At 46.6% G+C, this 21,415-nt stretch overlaps 1 protein-coding gene across 1 annotated transcript in view; it reads left to right on the top strand.

The window, feature by feature from the left end:
- Window positions 1-21,415, top strand: part of LOC123991302 (brother of CDO-like) — a 67,098-nt gene that overhangs the window by 21,285 nt on the left and 24,398 nt on the right. The window contains exons 2-3 of the mRNA XM_046292763.1: window positions 7,891-8,016; window positions 14,451-14,732. Of these exons, the coding sequence (XP_046148719.1) occupies window positions 7,908-8,016; window positions 14,451-14,732 (391 nt within the window). The 5' untranslated portion in view covers window positions 7,891-7,907. The remainder of the gene's footprint in view (window positions 1-7,890; window positions 8,017-14,450; window positions 14,733-21,415) is intronic.

The following is a 21,415-nucleotide window of genomic DNA, read 5'->3' as shown; positions in this document are numbered from 1 at the left end:
ACCCTCCTGTGTCCTCTCTGTCCTCTCTCCCACCCTCCTGTGTCCTCTCTCTCCTCTCTCCCACCCTCCTGTGTCCTCTCTCTCCTCTCTCCCACCCTCCTGTGTCCTCTCTCTCTCCCACCCTCCTGTGTCCTCTCTCTCCTCTCTCCCACCCTCCTGTGTCCTCTCTCCTCTCTCCCCCACCTTACTGTGTCCTCTAATCTCCTCTCTCCCACCCTCCTGTCCTCTCTCTCCCACCCTCCTGTGTCCCCTCTCTCCCACCCTCCTGTGTCCTCTCTCTCCTCTCTCCCCCACCCTCCTGTGTCCTCTCTCTCTCCTCTCTCCTCCACCCTCCTGTGTCCTCTCTCTCTCCTCTCTCCCACCCCTCCTGTGTCCCTTCTCTCCCACCCCCACCCTCCTGTGTCCTCTCTCCCCCCACCCCCTGTGTCCTCTCTCCTCTCTCCCCCCCACCCCTCCTGTGTCCTCTCTCTCCTCTCTCCAACCCCTCCTGTGTCCTCTCTCTCCCACCCTCCTGTGTCCTCTCTCTCCCACCCTCTTGTGCCCCCTCTCTCCTCTCTCCCACCCCTCCTGTGTCCTCTCTCTCCTCTCTCCCACCCCTCCTGTGTCCTCTCTCTCCTCTCTCCTCCACCCCTCCCGTGTCCTCTCTCCCCCACCACTCCTGTGTCCTCTCTCCTCTCTCCCCCACCCTCCTGTGTCCTCTCTCTCCTCTCTCCCCCACCCTACTGTGTCCTCTCTCTCTCCTCTCTCCCACACCTCCTTGTCCTCTCTCCCCCACCCCTCCTGTGTCCTCTCTCTCCCACACCTCCTGTGTCCTCTCTCTCTCCTCTCTCCCACCCCTCCTGTGTCCTCTCTCTCTCCTCTCTCCCACCCCTACTGTGTCCTCCTCTCTCCCCCATCCCCCCTGTGTCCTCTCTCTCCCACACCTCCTGTGTCCTCTCTCTCCTCTCTCCCACACCTCCTGTGTCCTCTCTTTCCTCTTTCCTACCGTCCTGTGTCCTCTCTCTCCTCTCTCCCACCCCTCCTGTGTCCTCTCCCTCCTCTCTCCCACCCCTCCTCTCTCTCCTCTCTTCCTCAACCCTCCTGTGTCCTCTCTCTCCTCTCTCCCACCCTCCTGTGTCCTCTCCCTCCTCTCTCCCACCCTTCCTTTGTCCTCTCTCCCCCACCCCTCCTGTGTCCTCTCTCTCCTCTCTCCCAACCCTCCTGTGTCCTCTCTCCCACCCCTCCTGTGTCCTCTCTCCCACCCCTCCTGTGTCCTCTCTCCCACCCCTCCTGTGTCCTCTCTCTCCTCTCTCCCACCCCTCCTGTGTCCTCTCTCTCCTCTCGCCCACCCCTCCTGTGTCCTCTCTCCCACCCCTCCTGTGTCCTCTCTCTCCTCTCTCTCCCACCTCTCTCTCCTCTCTCCCCCACCCTTCCCGTGTCCTCATTCTCCATGCCAGAAAGCAGATGGAATGTGAGTGCTCAGGGAGGAGGCTCCAGCCTAGTTTTATCCAATTAGCAGGCTTGTCAAATGAATTTATCCTGGGAGGCAGGGGGACAATAGGGAACCCAGGAACCCTGCCTGCACCACAAAGAGGCTTTATCAACATACTCCTAATACCTTTCACCATGTCATACTACTAAACCCCATACTGAACATATGCCCATAGTACTAATGCAACATCCAAGACTCATACATACTGTTTGCAATCTCCCCATCTCATACAAGAGCAAACAACATGCTCAGTCATACACATGCACCCAACACACATACATACTGATGTACACATATTATAGGCCAGCCCGACCCATACTCACATACTCACAAGTCATGCGTATGGACACACACAAACTACTGCAGCATAGTAGGAGTGCTGAGGGTGCTGCAGCACCCCCTGATAAATTGTTTTATTATATGTTTTTATAAATAAAGCAGTAATTCTACTAAATGTGTGATCTAGGCCTTTATTACTCCTGTATAAGCGGAGAAACATACTCTGCATCTCTGTCCTAAATCAGAGGAGCTGTCTCTGTGTGTCTGTCCTAAATCAGAGGAGCTGTCTCTGTGTGTCTGTCCTAAATCAGAGGAGCTGTCTCTGTGTGTCTGTCCTAAATCAGAGGAGCTGTCTCTGTGTGTCTGTCCTAAATCAGAGGAGCTGTCTCTGTGTGTCTGTCCTAAATCAGAGGAGCTGTCTCTGTGTGTCTGTCCTAAATCAGAGGAGCTGTCTCTGTGTGTCTGTCCTAAATCAGAGGAGCTGTCTCTGTGTGTCTGTCCTAAATCAGAGGAGCTGTCTCTGTGTGTCTGTCCTAAATCAGAGGAGCTGTCTCTGTGTGTCTGTCCTAAATCAGAGGAGCTGTCTCTGTGTGTCTGTCCTAAATCAGAGGAGCTGTCTCTGTGTGTCTGTCCTAAATCAGAGGAGCTGTCTCTGTGTGTCTGTCCTAAATCAGAGGAGCTGTCTCTGTGTGTCTGTCCTAAATCAGAGGAGCTGTCTCTGTGTGTCTGTCCTAAATCAGAGGAGCTGTCTCTGTGTGTCTGTCCTAAATCAGAGGAGCTGTCTCTGTGTGTCTGTCCTAAATCAGAGGAGCTGTCTCTGCATCTCTGTCCTAAATCAGAGGAGCTGTCTCTGTGTGTCTGTCCTAAATCAGAGGAGCTGTCTCTGTGTGTCTCTGTTCTAAATCAGAGGAGCTGTCTCTGTGTGTCTGTCCTAAATCAGAGGAGCTGTCTCTGTGTGTCTGTCCTAAATCAGAGGAGCTGTCTCTGCATCTCTGTCCTAAATCAGAGGAGCTGTCTCTGTGTGTCTGTCCTAAATCAGAGGAGCTGTCTCTGCATCTCTGTCCTAAATCAGAGGAGCTGTCTCTGTGTGTCTGTCCTAAATCAGAGGAGCTGTCTCTGTGTGTGTGTCTTAAATCAGAGGAGCTGTCTCTGTGTGTCTGTCCTAAATCAGTGGAGCTGTCTCTCTGTGTCTGTCCTAAATCAGAGGAGCTGTCTCTGTGTGTCTGTCCTAAATCAGAGGAGCTGTCTCTGTGTGTCTGTCCTAAATCAGAGGAGCTGTCTCTGTGTGTGTGTCTTAAATCAGAGGAGCTGTCTCTGTGTGTTTCTGTTCTAAATCAGAGGAGCTGTCTCTGTGTGTCTCTGTTCTAAATCAGAGGAGCTGTCTCTGTTCTAAATCAGAGGAGCTGTCTCTGTGTGTCTCTGTTCTAAATCAGAGGAGCTGGTCTCTGTGTGTCTCTGTTCTAAATCAGAGGAGCTGTCTCTGTGTGTTTCTGTTCTAAATCAGAGGAGCTGTCTCTGTGTGTCTCTGTTCTAAATCAGAGGAGCTGTCTGTGTCTCTGTTCTTCATCAACCACCATCTGTGCAGTGATGCGATGGAGAGAGAGACAGGGGGAGGAGAGGAAAGAAGATGAAGGAGGATGGATTAGTATCTCCCCCCTCCTCTCTCTCCCCCTGTCTCTCTCTCCCCCTGTCTCTCTCTCCCCCTGTCTCTCTCTCTGTGTCTGCTGGAATGGATTGATGGAAAAAGTTGTGTTGAGGCCAGCTTGTCATCATGAGGCAGGGTATCTGCTAAGAAAATCCAGTCTGATTAATGGATCTAGAAGAGACCGAGCCAAAGATGCGGCTGCGTTTAGGGAGGCTTGACGCGGGAGAGGTTCTCATGAAATAACAAGAGTGTTTGTAAAGCCATGATAAAGCATGTGAAACACTTGTGTGTGTGTACAAGTTTGTTAGTCACAAGTGTGAGTTGCGTTAGTCTTTTCTGGACATGTTGCTGTGTGTGTGTGTGTGTGTGTGTCTTTCTACTACTTTGTTTTTGAGGATTCGTACCTCCCATTGGGACCCACAGGTGGTTGGTTCACTCGATGAGACAGGGGTGTGTCTCTTTCCTTGCCGTGTGTGTGTGCGTGTGCGCGTGTGTGTGTGCGTGTGTGTGTATGTGCGCGCGCGTGTGTGTGTGCGCGCGTGTGTGTGTGTGTGTGTGTGTGTGTGTCTGTGTGTGTGTGTGTGTGTGTGTGTGTGTGTGTGTGTGTGTGTGTGTGTGTGTGTGTGTGTGTCTGTGTGTGTGTGTGCGGCAGCTGCATCTCTCTCCTGAAGTCCACAGTCTTAGCCGTGTGGTGTCCCTTCTAGGTTAGTAGTAACAGTGGTTAGTTCTAGGTTAGTAGTAACAGTAGTTAGTTCTAGGTTAGTAGTAACAGTGGTTAGTTCTAGGTTAGTAGTAACAGTGGTTAGTTCTAGGTTAGTAGTAACAGTGGTTAGTTCTAGGTTAGTAGTAACAGTAGTTAGTTCTAGGTTAGTAGTAACAGTGGTTAGTTCTAGGTTAGTAGTAACAGTGGTTAGTTCTAGGTTAGTAGTAACAGTAGTTAGTTCTAGGTTAGTAGTAACAGTGGTTAGGTTCTAGGTTAGTAGTAACAGTGGTTAGTTCTATGTTAGTAGTAACAGTGGTTAGTTCTAGGTTAGTAGTAACAGTGGTTAGTGGTTAGTTCTAGTTAGTTAGGTTAGTAACAGTGGTTAGTTCTAGGTTAGTAGTAACAGTGGTTAGTTCTAGGTTAGTAGTAACAGTGGTTAGTTCTAGGTTAGTAGTAACAGTAGTTAGTTCTAGGTTAGTAGTAACAGTGGTTAGTTCTAGGTTAGTAGTAACAGTGGTTAGTTCTAGGTTAGTAGTAACAGTAGTTAGTTCTAGGTTAGTAGTAACAGTGGTTCGTTTTAGGTTAGTAGTAACAGTAGTTAGTTCTAGGTTAGTAGTAACAGTGGTTAGTTCTAGGTTAGTAGTAACAGTGGTTAGTTCTAGGTTAGTAGTAACAGTGGTTAGTTCTAGGTTAGTAGTAACAGTGGTTAGTTCTAGGTTAGTAGTAACAGTGGTTAGTTCTAGGTTAGTAGTAACAGTGGTTAGTTCTAGGTTAGTAGTAACAGTGGTTAGTTCTAGGTTAGTAGTAACAGTGGTTATCGGTTACTGTGTAGCCTAGCTATGTCCATCGGTTACTGTGTATCCTAGCTATGTCCATGTGGTTACTGTGTAGCCTAGCTATGTCCATCGGTTACTGTGTAGCCTAGCTATGTCCATCGGTTACTGTGTAACCTAGCTATGTCCATCGGTTACTGTGTAGCCTAGCTATGTCCATTGGTTACTGTGTAGCCTAGCTATGTCCATTGGTTACTGTGTAGCCTAGCTATGTCCATTGGTTACTGTGTAGGCTAGCTATGTCCATCGGTTACTGTGTAGCCTAGCTATGTCCATTGGTTACTGTGTAGCCTAGCTATGTCCATTGGTTACTGTGTAGCCTAGCTATGTCCATCGGTTACTGTGTAACCAAGCTATGTCCACCGGTTACTGTGTAGCCTAGCTATGTCCACCGGTTACTGTGTAGCCTAGCTATGTCCATCGGTTACTCTGTAGCCTAGCTATGTCCATTTGGTTATGGTATTAGTCTTAGTTAGCCAAATCCAGTTTTGGTTGTCTAGCCCCTGGGTGTGTATGCTTGTGCTTTGTGTGTGTTTGTTAGGAAGCTCTTGATGTGTCCAGACTCAGTGTTAAAGTGCATGTTCCAGTATATTCTAGACAGAGCTCATGTGATCCAGCCAGCCCATTTAGATCAAAGAGAGGAGAGAAATAAATCCAGGGGGGTTCTGGGTGGAGAGAGGAGGGAAAGAGATAAGGAAAGAAGGCCAGGGGATTCTGGGTGGAAAGAGAGGAGGGTAAGAGATAAGGAAAGAAGGCCAGGGGGTTCTGGGTGGAAAGAGAGGAGGGTAAGAGATAAGGAAAGAAGGCCAGGGGGTTCTGGGTGGAGAGAGGAGGGAAAGAGATAAGGAAAGAAGGCCAGGGGATTCTGGGTGGAAAGAGAGGAGGGTAAGAGATAAGGAAAGAAGGCCAGGGGGTTCTGGGTGGAAAGAGAGGAGGGTAAGAGATAAGGAAAGAAGGCCAGGGGGTTATGGGTGGAAAGAGAGGAGGGTAAGAGATAAGGAAAGAAGGCCAGGGGGTTGTGGGTGGAGAGATAAGGATAAGGAAAGAAGGCCAGGGGGTTCTGGGTGGAAAGAAAGAAGGCCAGGGGGTAAGAGATAAGGAAAGAAGGCCAGGGGGTTCTGGGTGGAGAGAGAAGGGTTCTGGGTGGAAGAGATAAGGAAAGAAGGCCAGGGGGTTCTGGGTGGAAAGAGAGGAGGGTAAGAGATAAGGAAAGAAGGCCAGGGGGTTCTGGGTGGAAAGAGAGGAGGGTAAGAGATAAGGAAAGAAGGCCAGGGGGTTCTGGGTGGAGAGAGGAGGGTAAGAGATAAGGAAAGAAGGCCAGGGGGTTGTGGGTGGAGAGAGAAGGGTAAGAGATAAGGAAAGAAGGCCAGGGGGTTCTGGGTGGAAAGAGAGGAGGGTAAGAGATAAGGAAAGAAGGCCAGGGGGTTCTGGGTGGAGAGATAAGGAAAGAAGGCCAGGGGGTTCTGGGTGGAAAGAGAGGAGGGTAAGAGATAAGGAAAGAAGGCCAGGGGGTTGTGGGTGGAAAGAGAGGAGGGTAAGAGATAAGGAACGAAGGCCAGGGGGTTGTGGGTGGAGAGATAAGGAAAGAAGGCCAGGGGGTTGTGGGTGGAGAGAGAAGGGTAAGAGATAAGGAAAGAAGGCCAGGGGGTTGTGGGTGGAGAGATAAGGAAAGAAGGCCAGGGGGTTGTGGGTGGAGAGAGAAGGGTAGGATAGTAATAATAGTGAACAACTACAGAATAATTTTTGCTTAGAACCCTGTTCCCACCAACCACTCTCTCCCCTGTCCAGCTCTGCGTGAGTGCATATGTGTTTTCTGTGTGCGTGCATGTGTGCGTGCATGTGTGTTTTCTGTGTGCGTGCATGTGTGTTTGCTGTGTGGGTGCATGTGTGTTTGCTGTGTGGGTGCATGTGTGTTTGCTGTGTGGGTGCATGTAAGTTTGCTGTGTGGGTGCATGTGTGTTTGCTGTGTGGGTGCATGTGTGTTTGCTGTGTGGGTGCATGTGTGTTTGCTGTGTGGGTGCATGTAAGTTTGCTGTGTGGGTGCATGTGTGTTTGCTGTGTGAGTGCATGTGTGTTTGCTGTGTGGGTGCATGTAAGTTTGCTGTGTGAGTGCATGTGTGTTTGCTGTGTGAGTGCATGAGAGAGAGAGATTTCCAGTCCGGGAGCTGTGTGGACCACCCTCCTCATCCTGACAGGAAGTTGTTAGTTTAACCTGACAGGGAAGAATTTGGGAAACTTGGCAGAGAGCCACGAGGGAGAGAGAAAATCTCCCCGCTCGGCATTAACTGTTAATAGACTGACCATTACCCCTCTCTCTTTTTTCTCTCTCTCTCTCCCCCCTGATTTCTTGCCTTATTTCTCCCTCTCTCATATCTCATACATACAATCTACACACAAATATTCATATGAGCTCCTGCTCACAAACCCACTGCTACACTACTAGACCCCCCCCCCTGTAGTCAGTTGTTCTTTGTACTGAGTGGTGAATACAGGCTCTGTGTATCCCCTTCCTCTGCCTGTATCTGCTCCACCTGAATGGGGGGAGAGGTGCAGAATGATGAAGGGAGAGGCTGATGGGTGCGGGAGGAAAGGAGGATGGGGGCTGACGGAAAAGAAAGGTTTTGTTTGTGTCTGGGCTGGAGTTGTGTTTCTGAGGGCGGGCCTCTGCATTTACATTTACATTTAAGTCATTTAGCAGACGCTCTTATCCAGAGCGACTTGCTGTGACTAGGACCCTCACCTGGTCTCTACCTTTCAGTGGGGTGTTTGTATGTGTCTAAGTGTTCCGCTGCGTGTGGAGGTTTGTTTATGATGTTGCCATGGGATCTGTCAGTGGTATGGTGGAGTGGTTGTTGGTATAGTGACAGAATGTGTGCGGGAATGAGTGGATTCATATTGTTTGTTTTGAGTGTTGTAAATCTGTGTATGACATTTGACCCCCTCTCTCTCTCTCCATCAGGGGGTAGTGTATGGAAGATGTCTGGAACAGACTGGACTCCGTGGATGAAAAAGCGACGGGTGCGAGTGCTGTGTGCTCTGGGTGCTGTGCTACTGTGCTGCCTACAGGGCGGTGCCACTGTCACTGGTGAGTAGAGCACTGGTCATGTCACTGTCACTGGTGAGTAGAGCACTGGTCATGTCACTGGTGAGTAGAGTGCTGGTCATGTCACTGTCACTGGTGAGTAGAGCGCTGGTCATGTCACTGTCACTGGTGAGTAGAGCGCTGGTCATGTCACTGTCACTGGTGAGTAGAGCGCTGGTCATGTCACTGGTGAGTAGAGCGCTGGTCATGTCACTGGTGAGTAGAGCGCTGGTCATGTCACTGTCACTGGTGAGTAGAGCGCTGGTCATGTCACTGTCACTGGTGAGTAGAGCGCTGGTCATGTCACTGTCACTGGTGAGTAGAGCGCTGGTCATGTCACTGTCACTGATGAGTAGAGCACTGGTCATGTCACTGTCACTGGTGAGTAGAGCGCTGGTCATGTCACTGGTGAGTAGAGCACTGGTCATGTCACTGTCACTGGTGAGTAGAGCGCTGGTCATGTCACTGGTGAGTAGAGTGCTGGTCATGTCACTGTCACTGGTGAGCAGAGCGCTGGTCATGTCACTGGTGAGTAGAGTGCTGGTCATGTCACTGTCACTGGTGAGTAGAGCGCTGGTCATGTCACTGTCACTGGTGAGTAGAGCGCTGGTCATGTCACTGGTGAGTAGAGCGCTGGTCATGTCACTGTCACTGGTGAGTAGAGTGCTGGTCATGTCACTGTCACTGGTGAGCAGAGCGCTGGTCATGTCACTGGTGAGTAGAGCGCTGGTCATGTCACTGTCACTGGTGAGTAGAGCGCGGGTCATGTCACTGTCACTGGTGAGTAGAGCGCTGGTCATGTCACTGTCACTGGTGAGTAGAGTGCTGGTCATGTCACTGTCACTGATGAGTAGAGCGCTGGTCATGTCACTGTCACTGGTGAGTAGAGCGCTGGTCATGTCACTGTCACTGGTGAGTAGAGCGCTGGTCATGTCACTGTCACTGGTGAGTAGAGCGCGGGTCATGTCACTGTCACTGGTGAGTAGAGCGCGGGTCATGTCACTGTCACTGGTGAGTAGAGCGCGGGTCATGTTACTGTCACTGGTGAGTAGAGCGCTGGTCATGTCACTGTCACTGGTGAGTAGAGCGCTGGTCATGTCACTGTCACTGGTGAGTAGAGCGCTGGTCATGTCACTGTCACTGGTGAGTAGAGCGCTGGTCATGTCACTGTCACTGGTGAGTAGAGCGCTGGTCATGTCACTGGTGAGTAGAGCGCTGGTCATGTCACAGCATCCCAACAGGGAACCAGGGATAGTCATAGAGATAATAACATGTCTGAGATAACAGGGAACCAGGGATAGTCATAGAGATAATAACATGTCTGAGATAACAGGGAACCAGGGATAGTCATAGAGATAATAACATGTCTGAGGTAACAGGGAACCAGGGATAGTCATAGAGATAATAACATGTCTGAGGTAACAGGGAACCAGGGATAGTCATAGAGATAATAACATGTCTGAGATAACAGGGAACCAGGGATAGTCATAGAGATAATAACATGTCTGAGATAACAGGGAACCAGGGATAGTCATAGAGATAATAACATGTCTGAGATAACAGGGAACCAGGGATAGTCATAGAGATAATAACATGTCTGAGATAACAGGGAACCAGGGATAGTCATAGAGATAATAACATGTCTGAGATAACATGGAACCAGGGATAGTCATAGAGATAATAACATGTCTGAGATAACAGGGAACCAGGGATAGTCATAGAGATAATAACATGTCTGAGATAATAATAATAATAATAATAATAATAATAATATAACAGGGAACCAGGGATAGTCATAGAGATAATAACATGTCTGAGATAACAGGGAACCAGGGATAGTCATAGAGATAATAACATGTCTGAGATAACAGGGAACCAGGGATAGTCATAGAGATAATAACATGTCTGAGATAACAGGGAACCAGGGATAGTCATAGAGATAATAACATGTCTGAGATAACAGGGAACCAGGGATAGTCATAGAGATAATAACATGTCTGAGATAACAGGGAACCAGGGATAGTCATAGAGATAATAACATGTCTGAGATAACAGGGAACCAGGGATAGTCATAGAGATAATAACATGTCTGAGATAACAGGGAACCAGGGATAGTCATAGAGATAATAACATGTCTGAGGTAACAGGGAACCAAGGATAGTCATAGAGATAATAACATGTCTGAGATAACAGGGAACCAGGGATAGTCATAGAGATAATAACATGTCTGAGATAACAGGGAACCAGGGATAGTCATAGAGATAATAACATGTAATGAGGTAACAGGGAACCAGGGATAGTCATAGAGATAATAACATGTCTGAGATAACAGGGAACCAGGGATAGTCATAGAGATAATAACATGTCTGAGGTAACAGGGAACCAGGGATAGTCATAGAGATAATAACATGTCTGAGGTAACAGGGAACCAGGGATAGTCATAGAGATAATAACATGTCTGAGGTAACAGGGAACCAGGGATAGTCATAGAGATAATAACATGTCTGAGGTAACAGGGAACCAGGGATAGTCATAGAGATAATAACATGTCTGAGATAACAGGGAACCAGGGATAGTCATAGAGATAATAACATGTCTGAGGTAACAGGGAACCAGGGATAGTCATAGAGATAATAACATGTCTGAGATAACAGGGAACCAGGGATAGTCATAGAGATAATAACATGTCTGAGATAACAGGGAACCAGGGATAGTCATAGAGATAATAACATGTCTGAGGTAACAGGGAACCAGGGATAGTCATAGAGATAATAACATGTCTGAGATAACAGGGAACCAGGGATAGTCATAGAGATAATAACATGTCTGAGATAACAGGGAACCAGGGATAGTCATAGAGATAATAACATGTCTGAGATAACAGGGAACCAGGGATAGTCATAGAGATAATAACATGTCTGAGATAACAGGGAACCAGGGATAGTCATAGAGATAATAACATGTCTGAGGTAACAGGGAACCAAGGATAGTCATAGAGATAATAACATGTCTGAGATAACAGGGAACCAGGGATAGTCATAGAGATAATAACATGTCTGAGATAACAGGGAACCAGGGATAGTCATAGAGATAATAACATGTCTGAGGTAACAGGGAACCAGGGATAGTCATAGAGATAATAACATGTCTGAGATAACAGGGAACCAGGGATAGTCATAGAGATAATAACATGTCTGAGGTAACAGGGAACCAGGGATAGTCATAGAGATAATAACATGTCTGAGGTAACAGGGAACCAGGGATAGTCATAGAGATAATAACATGTCTGAGGTAACAGGGAACCAGGGATAGTCATAGAGATAATAACATGTCTGAGGTAACAGGGAACCAGGGATAGTCATAGAGATAATAACATGTCTGAGATAACAGGGAACCAGGGATAGTCATAGAGATAATAACATGTCTGAGGTAACAGGGAACCAGGGATAGTCATAGAGATAATAACATGTCTGAGATAACAGGGAACCAGGGATAGTCATAGAGATAATAACATGTCTGAGATAACAGGGAACCAGGGATAGTCATAGAGATAATAACATGTCTGAGGTAACAGGGAACCAGGGATAGTCATAGAGATAATAACATGTCTGAGGTAATAGGGAACTAGGGATAGTCATAGAGATACTGGGATGTCTGAGATAACAGGGAACCAGGGATAGTCATAGAGATAATAACATGTCTGAGGTAACAGGGAACCAGGGATAGTCATAGAGATACTGGCATGTCTGAGATAACAGGGAACCAGGGATAGTCATAGAGATAATAACATGTCTGAGGTAACAGGGAACCAGGGATAGTCATAGAGATAATAACATGTCTGAGATAACAGGGAACCAGGGATAGTCATAGAGATAATAACATGTCTGAGGTAACAGGGAACCAGGGATAGTCATAGAGATAATAACATGTCTGAGGTAACAGGGAACCAGGGATAGTCATAGAGATAATAACATGTCTGAGATAACAGGGAACTAGGGATAGTCATAGAGATACTGGGATGTCTGAGATAACAGGGAACCAGGGATAGTCATAGAGATAATAACATGTCTGAGGTAACAGGGAACCAGGGATAGTCATAGAGATACTGGCATGTCTGAGATAACAGGGAACCAGGGATAGTCATAGAGATAATAACATGTCTGAGGTAACAGGGATCCAGGGATAGTCATATAGATAATAACATGTCTGAGATAACAGGGAACCAGGGATAGTCATAGAGATAATAACATGTCTGAGATAACAGGGAACTAGGGATAGTCATAGAGATACTGGGATGTCTGAGATAACAGGGAACCAGGGATAGTCATAGAGATAATAACATGTCTGAGGTAACAGGGAACCAGGGATAGTCATAGAGATACTGGCATGTCTGAGATAACAGGGAACCAGGGATAGTCATAGAGATAATAACATGTCTGAGGTAACAGGGATCCAGGGATAGTCATATAGATAATAACATGTCTGAGATAACAGGGAACCAGGGATAGTCATAGAGATAATAACATGTCTGAGGTAACAGGGAACCAGGGATAGTCATAGAGATAATAACATGTCTGAGATAACAGGGAACCAGGGATAGTCATAGAGATACTGGCATGTCTGAGATAACAGGGAACCAGGGATAGTCATAGAGATAATAACATGTCTGAGGTAACAGGGATCCAGGGATAGTCATATAGATAATAACATGTCTGAGATAACAGGGAACCAGGGATAGTCATAGAGATAATAACATGTCTGAGGTAACAGGGAACCAGGGATAGTCATAGAGATAATAACATGTCTGAGATAACAGGGAACCAGGGATAGTCATAGAGATAATAACATGTCTGAGGTAACAGGGAACCAGGGATAGTCATATAGATAATAACATGTCTGAGATAACAGGGAACCAGGGATAGTCATAGAGATAATAACATGTCTGAGGTAACAGGGATCTATCTCAACTAATGTGTTATTAACGATGGAGAGAGGGAGAGATAGGAGAGAGGGAGGGATGGGAGAGAGGGAGAGATAGGAGAGAGGGAGGGATGGGAGAGAGGGAGAGATAGGAGAGAGGGAGGGATGGGAGAGAGGGAGAAATAGGAGAGAGGGAAGTTGTTTTGCACACATCAAAAGTAAGGATTCAATTCTATGTGGGTGGAAGGAGAATAAGCTATCTTCACAGTTTGTTTTAAATATGTGTATGACAGTGGGACTTATCTCTCCCTCTCTCCCATCCCTCCCTCTATCCACCATCCCTCTCTCCCATCCCTCCCTCCCAATCCACCATCCCTCTCCCCCATCCCTCCCTCTCTGCCATCCCTCTCTCTCTCCCCTCCCTCTTTCTCCCCTCCCTCTCTCTCCCATCCCTCTCTCCCATCCCTCTCTCTCCCACCCCTACCTCTCTCTCCCCTACCTCTCTCTCCCATCCCTCTCTCTCCCACCCCTACCTCTCCCACCCCTACCTCTCTCTCCCCTACCTCTCTCTCCCCTCCCTCTCTCCCCTACCTCTCTCTCCCCTCCCTCTCTCCCCTCCCTCTCTCTCCCACCCCTACCTCTCTCTCCCATCCCTCCATCTCTCTCCCATCTCTTCCCTCTCTCTCCTATCTCTCCCCTTCCTCTCTCCCATCCCTCCCTCTCTCCTATCCCTCCCTCTCTCCTATCCCTCCCTCTCTCCCATCCCTCCTTCTCTCCTATCTCTCCCTCTCCCATCCCTCCCTCTCTCCTATCTCTCCCTCTCTCCCATCCCTCCCTCTCTCCCTCTCTCCCATGCATCCCTCTCCCCCATCCCTCCCTCTCTCCTATCTCTCCCTCTCTCCTATTTCCCCCTCTCTCCTATTTCTCCCTCTCTCCCATCCCTTCCTCTCTCCTATCTCTCCCTCTCTCCCATCCCTCCCTCTCTCCCATCCCTCCCTCTCTCCTATCTCTCCCTCTCTCCCATCCCTCCCTCTCTCCCATCCCTCCCTCTCTCCCATCCCTCCCTGTCTCCCATCTCTCCCTCTCTCCCATCCCTCCCTCTCTCCTATCTCTCCCTCTCTCCCATCCCTCGCTCTCTCCCATCCCTCCCTGTCTCCCATCCCTCCCTCTCTCCCTCTCTCCCATCCCTCCCTCTCTCCCATCCCTCCCTCTCTCCCATCCCTCCCTCTCTCCTATCTCTCCCTCTCTCCCATCCCTCCCTCTCTCCTATCTCTCCCTCTCTCCCATCCCTCCCTCTCTCCCATCCCTCCCTCTTTCCCATCCCTCCCTGTCTCCCATCTCTCCCTCTCTCCCATCCCTCCCTCTCTCCCATCCCTCCCTCTCTCCTATCTCTCCCTCTCTCCCATCCCTCCCCTCCCTCTCTCCCATCCCTCCCCTCCCTCTCTCCCATCTCTCCCTCTCTCCCACCCCTCCCTCTCTCCTATCTCTCCCTCTCTCCCATCCCTTTCTCCTCCCAGATGAAGTGGCAGTGTTCACAGAGGAGCCTCTGTCGGTGGTGCAGAAGTTAGGTGGTAGCGTGACACTGAGGTGCAGCGCCCGACCCCCCTCGGCCAACATCAGCTGGCGGCTGAACGGGCGTGAGCTGGTTGCCGGAGCTGGTGGGGACCTGGGGGTGGTACTGGAGCCTGGCACGCTGCTCATCCCAGCCCTCACCAACCTCACCCTGGGCAGGTACCAGTGTGTGGCCAGCACCAATGCAGGGGGACTGGCCAGTGTGCCGGCCAACGTCACCGCTGCCAGTGAGTAGCTGTTTATGCATTTCTGGTTCATTTGAACAGTTAGTGAGTCTGGTAGTGTTCTGTAAGTGTGTTTTTTTTCTCTTCATTTTAGGCCTTTTGGAAAAACAGCGTCACTTTCAATTATCACAGTGAGCTTATCATGTATCTTACAAACAATCAGTCATAATACAACATTGTGTTGTTTAGTGTGTAGATGTAGATTAGTCAGCAAGACCTTTGTATGGTAGTGTCATCTGACTCCATATTGGGGAGACGGGAATAATAATGCTGTGTATTAGTGTGGTGTAGTAGTGTGGTAGTGTAGTAGAATAGTAGTGTGGTGTAGTAGTGTGGTAATGTAGTAGAATAGTAGTGTAGTAGAATAGTAGTGTGGTGTAGTAGTGTGGTAGTGTAGTAGAATAGTAGTGTGGTGTAGTAGTGTGGTAGTGTAGTAGAATAGTAGTGTGGTGTAGTAGTGTCGTAGTGTAGTAGAATAGTAGTGTGGTGTAGTAGTGTGGTGTAGTAGTGTGGTAGTGTAGTAGAATAGTAGTGTGGTGTAGTAGTGTGGTAGTGTAGTAGTGTGGTAGTGTAGTAGAATAGTAATGTGGTGTAGTAGTGTGGTAGTGTAGTAGAATAGTAGTGTAGTATAGTAGTGTCGTAGAATAGTAGTGTGGTGTAGTAGTGTAGTAGAATAGTAGTGTAGTGTAGTAGTGTAGTGTGGTAGTGTAGTAGTGTGGTAGTGTAGTAGAATAGTAGTGTGGTGTAGTAGTGTAGTAGTGTAGTAGAATAGTAGTGTGGTAGTGTAGTAGTGTGGTGTAGTAGAATAGTAGTGTAGTGTAGTAGTGTGGTAGTGTAGTAGTGTGGTGTAGTAGAATAGTAGTGTAGTGTAGTAGTGTGGTAGTGTAGTAGAATAGTAGTGTGGTGTGGTAGTGTGGTAGTGTAGTAGTGTAGTGTAGTAGTGTGGTAGTGTAGTAGTGTGGTGTAGTAGAATAGTAGTGTAGTAGTGTGGTAGTGTAGTAGAATAGTAGTGTGGTGTAGTAGTGTGGTAGTGTAGTAGTGTGGTGTAGTAGAATAGTAGTGTAGTGTAGTAGTGTGGTAGTGTAGTAGAATAGTAGTGTGGTGTGGTAGTGTAGTAGTGTGGTGTAGTAGAATAGTAGTATAGTGTAGTAGTGTGGTATTGTAGTAGAATAGTAGTGTGGTGTAGTAGTGTGGTAGTGTAGTAGAATAGTAGTGTAGTAGAATAGTAGTGTGGTGTAGTAGAATAGTAGTGTGGTGTAGTAGAATAGTAGTGTGGTGTAGTAGTGTGGTGTAGTAGAATAGTCGTGTGGTGTAGTAGAATAGTAGTGTGGTGTAGTAGTGTGGTGTAGTAGAATAGTAGTGTGGTGTAGTAGTGTGGTGTGGTAGTGTAGTAGAATAGTAGTGTGGTGTAGTAGTGTAGTAGAATAGTAGTGTGGTGTAGTAATGTGGTGTGGTAGTGTAGTAGAATAGTAGTGTGGTGTAGTAGTGTAGTAGAATAGTAGTTTGGTGTAGTAGTGTAGTAGAATAGTAGTGTGGTGTAGTAGTGTGGTAGAATAGTAGTTTGGTGTAGTAGTGTAGTAGAATAGTAGTGTGGTGTAGTAGTGTGGTAGAATAATAGTGTGGTGTAGTAGAATAGTAGTGTAGTGTAGTAGTGTAGTAGAATAGTAGTGTGGTGTGGTAGTGTAGTAGTGTGGTGTAGTAGAATAGTAGTGTAGTGTAGTAGTGTGGTATTGTAGTAGAATAGTAGTGTGGTGTAGTAGTGTGGTAGTGTAGTAGAATAGTAGTGTGGTGTAGTAGAATAGTAGTGTGGTGTAGTAGAATAGTAGTGTGGTGTAGTAGAATAGTAGTGTGGTGTAGTAGTGTGGTGTAGTAGAATAGTAGTGTGGTGTAGAAGGAGACCCTGGGGTCGTTGTGAATGGGACCTCCTCCCTGGCTCTCAACTCTTCTCCCCAGCTCCCCAGGACACAACCTCTCCAACAAGGGGCCAGGGTTCTGGTCTAGAAGCACGGTTTTGACTGTTCCTATAGGTCTGCTTCGGTACTGCAGTTTAACTGACGCCCGGCCCAGAAAGACATGGTGAAGTCCGATATTAAAAAAAAATCGTAATAAGACACTTTAGTCATCACCTCTGTGCACAAAGCATCCATTGAATCGTCGAAGATATTAACATGTTATATTCATCAAATGTCTGCCATGTCCAATCTCTTTCTAAAACTATCCGCCGCCATTGTTGCAACCCCTATTACCAGCCTGTTCAACCTCTCTTTCGTATCGTCCAAGATCCCTAAAGATCGGAAAGCTGCTGCGGTCATCCCCCTCTTGAAAGGTAAACGATATCTTAACCGCCATCGATAAAAGACAGTACTGTGCAGCCGTCTTCATCGACCTGGCCAAGGCTTTCGACTCAGTATTCTTATCGGCAGACTCAATAGCCTTGGTTTTTCTAATGACTGCCTAGCCTGGTTCACCAACTACTTTGCAGACAGAGTTCAGTGTGTCAAATCGGAGGGCATGTTGTCTGGACCTCTGGCAGTCTCTATGGGGGTACCACAGGGTTCAATTCTCGGGCCGACTCTTTTCTCTGTATATATCAATGATGTCGCTCTTGCTGCGGGCGATTCCCTGATCCACCTCTACGCAGATGACACCATTCTGTATACTTCTGGCCCTTCCTTGGACACTGTGCTAACTAACCTCCAAACAAGCTTCAATGCCATACAACACTCCTTCCGTGGCCTCCAACTGCTCTTAAACGCTAGTAAAACTGTATGCTTTTCAACCGTTCGCTGCCCTCACCCGCCTGCCCGACTAGCATCACCACCCTGGACGGTTCCGACCTAGAATATGTGGACAACTATAAATACCTAGGTGTCTGGTTAGACTGTAAACTCTCCTTCCAGACTCATATTAAACATCTCCAATCAAAAATCTAATCCAGAATCGTCTTTCTATTTCACAACAAAGCCTCCTTCACTCACACCGCCAAACGTACCCTAGTAAAACTAACTATCTTACCGATCCTCAACTTCGGCGATGTTGTCTACAAAATAGCTTTCAACACTCTACTCAGGAAACTGGATGCAGTCTATCACAGTGCCATCCGTTTTGTTACCATATCACCTTATACCACCCACCACTGCGACCTGTATGCTCTAGTCGTCTGGCCCTCGCTACATATTCGTCGCGAGACCCATGGCATCTATGCTAGGTAAAGCTCCGCCTTATCTCAGTTTTTAAATGTTTATTTATTCATTCATTTAACCTTTATTTTACTAGGCAAGTCAGTTAAGAACAAATTCTTATTTTCAATGACGGCCTAGGAACAGTGGGTTAACTGCCTGTTCAGGGGCAGAACGACAATGTACCTTGTCAGCTTGGGGATTCGAACTTGCAACCTTTCAGTTACTAGTCCAACGCTCTAACCACTAGGCTACCCTGCCGCCCCAGTTCACTGGTCACGATAACAACACCCACCCGTAGCACACGTTCCAGCAGGTATATCTTACTGATCATCCCCAAAGCCAACACCTCATTTGGCCGCCTTTCCTTCCAGTTCTCTGCTGCCAGTGACTGGAACGAACTGCAAAAATCGCTGAAGTTGGAGACTTTTATTTCCCTCACCAACTTTAAACATCAACTATCTGAGCAGCTAACCGATCGCTGCAGTTGTACATAGATTGGGTGGCAATTTCCAGATGGACTATCTACCTCATCCCCATACTGTTTTTATTTGATTTCCTTTTCTGCTCTTTTGCACATCAGTATCTCTACTTGCACATCATCATCTGCTCATTCATCTGCTAAATTGTAACTGTTCGCTCCTATTGGCCTATTTATTGCCTACCTCCTCATGCCTTTTGCACACACTGTAAATAGACTTTATTTTTCCTACTGTGTCATTGACTTGTTTATTGTGTTATTGGCTTGTTTATTGTTTACTCCATGTGTAACTCTGTGTTGTTGTCTGTGTCACACTGCTTTGCTTTATCTTGGCCAGGTCGCAGTTGCAAATGAGAACTTGTTCTCAACTAGCCGACCTGGTTAAATAAAAGTGAAATAAAAATGTAACGTGAGTAGATAACATTTAAAACAAAGGTTGGACATCTTGGACACAGTCTCTAGGTCTGTTATATCTCAGTGCTCCCCACCTCCCCTCCCCTCTCCCCACCACACCACACTCCTCTAACGGGGGAGTTATGGCTCTGTAATGTAGGGAGAGGGCTGCTTTTTTGTGAGGGTGTGTGATGGTTGTGTGATTGTGTGTGAGGTTATGTGTTAGGCCTGTGTTTGTATCTGTGTGTGATGTTTTGTGAGGTTGTCTCTGGTATTTTGAAAGTGTGTGACTGTGTGTGTAGTGTTTTTAGAGAGTGTGTGTACTGTTTGTAGAGTGTATTGTGTTTTTAGAGAGTGTGTGTGTGTAGTGTTTTTAGAGAGAGTGTGTGTGTGTGTAGTGTTTTTAGAGTGTGTGTGTGTGTAGTGTTTTTAGAGAGTGTGTGTGTGTGTAGTGTTTTACAGAGTGTGTGGGCGTAGTGTCTTGAGAGGGTGTGTAGTGTTTTTACAGAGTGTGTGTGTGTGTAGTGTTTTACAGAGTGTGGGTGTGTAGTGTTTTACAGAGTGTGTGTGTGTGTGTGGTGTTTTTATAGTGTGTGTGTGTGTGTAGTGTTTTTATAGTGTGTGTGTAGTGTTTTTAGAGTGTGTGTGTGTAGTGTTTTACAGAGTGTGTGTGTGTGTAGTGTTTTACAGAGTGTGTGGGTGTAGTGTTTTTAGAGTGTGTGTCTTTAAAGGGTGTGTATTGTCTTTAGAGGGTGTGTAGTGTTTTTAAAGTGTGTGTAGTGTTTTTACAGAGACTGTATTGTGTTTTTAGAGTGTGCGTAGTGTTTGTAGAGAGAGTGTGTTTGTAGTGTTTTTACAGAGTGTGTGTGTGTAGTATTTTTAGAGAGAGCGTGTGTGTAGTGTTTTTAGAGAGAGTGTAATGTTTTTACAGAGAGTGTAGTGTTTTTAGAGAGTGTGTGTGTGTGTGTAGTGTTTTTAGAGAGAGTGTGTGTAGTGTTTTTACAGAGTGTGTGTGTAGTGTTTTTACAGAGTGTGTGTGTGTAGTGTTTTTAGAGAGAGCGTGTGTGTAGTGATTTTAGACAGTGTGTAGTGTTTTTAGACAGTGTGTGTAGTGTTTTAGACAGTGTGTGTAGTGTCTTTAGAGAGTGTGTGTAGTGTTTTTAGAGGGTGTGTAGTGTCTTTAGAGTGTAGTGTAGCTGTGTTGAGAAACAGGAGGTGTTTTAGAGTGTAGTGTAGCTGTTGAGAAACAGGAGGTGTTTTTAGAGTGTAGTGTAGCTGTGTTGAGAAACAGGTGGTGTTTTAGAATGTAGTGTAGCTGTGTTGAGAAACAGGAGGTGTTTTTAGAGTGTAGTGTAGCTGTGTTGAGAAACAGGAGGTGTTTTTAGAGTGTAGTGTAGCTGTGTTGAGAAACAGGAGGTGTTTTTAGAGTGTAGTGTAGCTGTGTTGAGAAACAGGAGGTGTTTTTAGAGTGTAGTGTAGCTGTGTTGAGAAACAGGAGGTGTTTTTAGAGTGTAGTGTAGCTGTTGAGAAACAGGAGGTGTTTTAGAATGTAGTGTAGCTGTGTTGAGAAACAGGAGGTGTTTTAGAATGTAGTGTAGCTGTTGAGAAACAGGAGGTGTTTTAGAATGTAGTGTAGCTGTTGAGAAACAGGAGGTGTTTTTAGAGTGTAGTGTAGCTGTTGAGAAACAGGAGGTGGTTTAGAATGTAGTGTAGCTGTTGAGAAACAGGAGGTGGTTTAGAGTGTAGTGTAGCTGTTGAGAAACAGGAGGTGTTTTTAGAGTGTAGTGTAGCTGTGTTGAGAAACAGGAGGTGTTTTTAGAGTGTAGTGTAGCTGTGTTGAGAAACAGGAGGTGTTTTTAGAGTGTAGTGTAGCTGTGTTGAGAAACAGGAGGTGTTTTAGAATGTAGTGTAGCTGTGTTGAGAAACAGGAGGTGTTTTAGAATGTAGTGTAGCTGTTGAGAAACAGGAGGTGTTTTTAGAGTGTGGTGTAGCTGTTGAGAAACAGGAGGTGTTTTTAGAGTGTAGTGTAGCTGTTGAGAAACAGGAGATGTTTTTAGAGTGTAGTGTAGCTGTTGAGAAACAGGAGGTGTTTTTAGAGTGTAGTGTAGCTGTTGAGAAACAGGAGATGTTTTTAGAGTGTAGTGTAGCTGTTGAGAAACAGGAGGTGTTTTTAGAGTGTGGTGTAGCTGTTGAGAAACAGGAGGTGTTTTTATAGTGTAGTGTAGCTGTTGAGAAACAGGAGGTGTTTTTAGAGTGTAGTGTAGCTGTTGAGAAACAGGAGATGTTTTGTTGAGAAACAGTGTTTTTAGTGTGGTGTAGCTGTTGAGAAACAGGAGATGTTTTTAGAGTGTGGTGTAGCTGTTGAGAAACAGGAGGTGTTTTAGAGTGTAGTGTAGCTGTTGAGAAACAGGAGGTGTTTTTAGAGTGTAGTGTAGCTGTTGAGAAACAGGAGATGTTTTTAGAGTGTAGTGTAGCTGTTGAGAAACAGGAGGTGTTTTTAGAGTGTGGTGTAGCTGTTGAGAAACAGGAGGTGTTTTTAGAGTGTGGTGTAGCTGTTGAGAAACAGGAGGTGTTTTTAGAGTGTAGTGTAGCTGTTGAGAAACAGGAGATGTTTTTAGAGTGTAGTGTAGCTG

Source organism: Oncorhynchus gorbuscha, linkage group LG12 (genome assembly GCF_021184085.1).
Source record: "Oncorhynchus gorbuscha isolate QuinsamMale2020 ecotype Even-year linkage group LG12, OgorEven_v1.0, whole genome shotgun sequence".
NCBI classification, from domain to species: domain Eukaryota; kingdom Metazoa; phylum Chordata; class Actinopteri; order Salmoniformes; family Salmonidae; genus Oncorhynchus; species Oncorhynchus gorbuscha.
The sequence above is the reverse complement of the archived record's forward strand: the minus strand, read 5'-3'. Positions and strand labels throughout refer to the sequence as shown.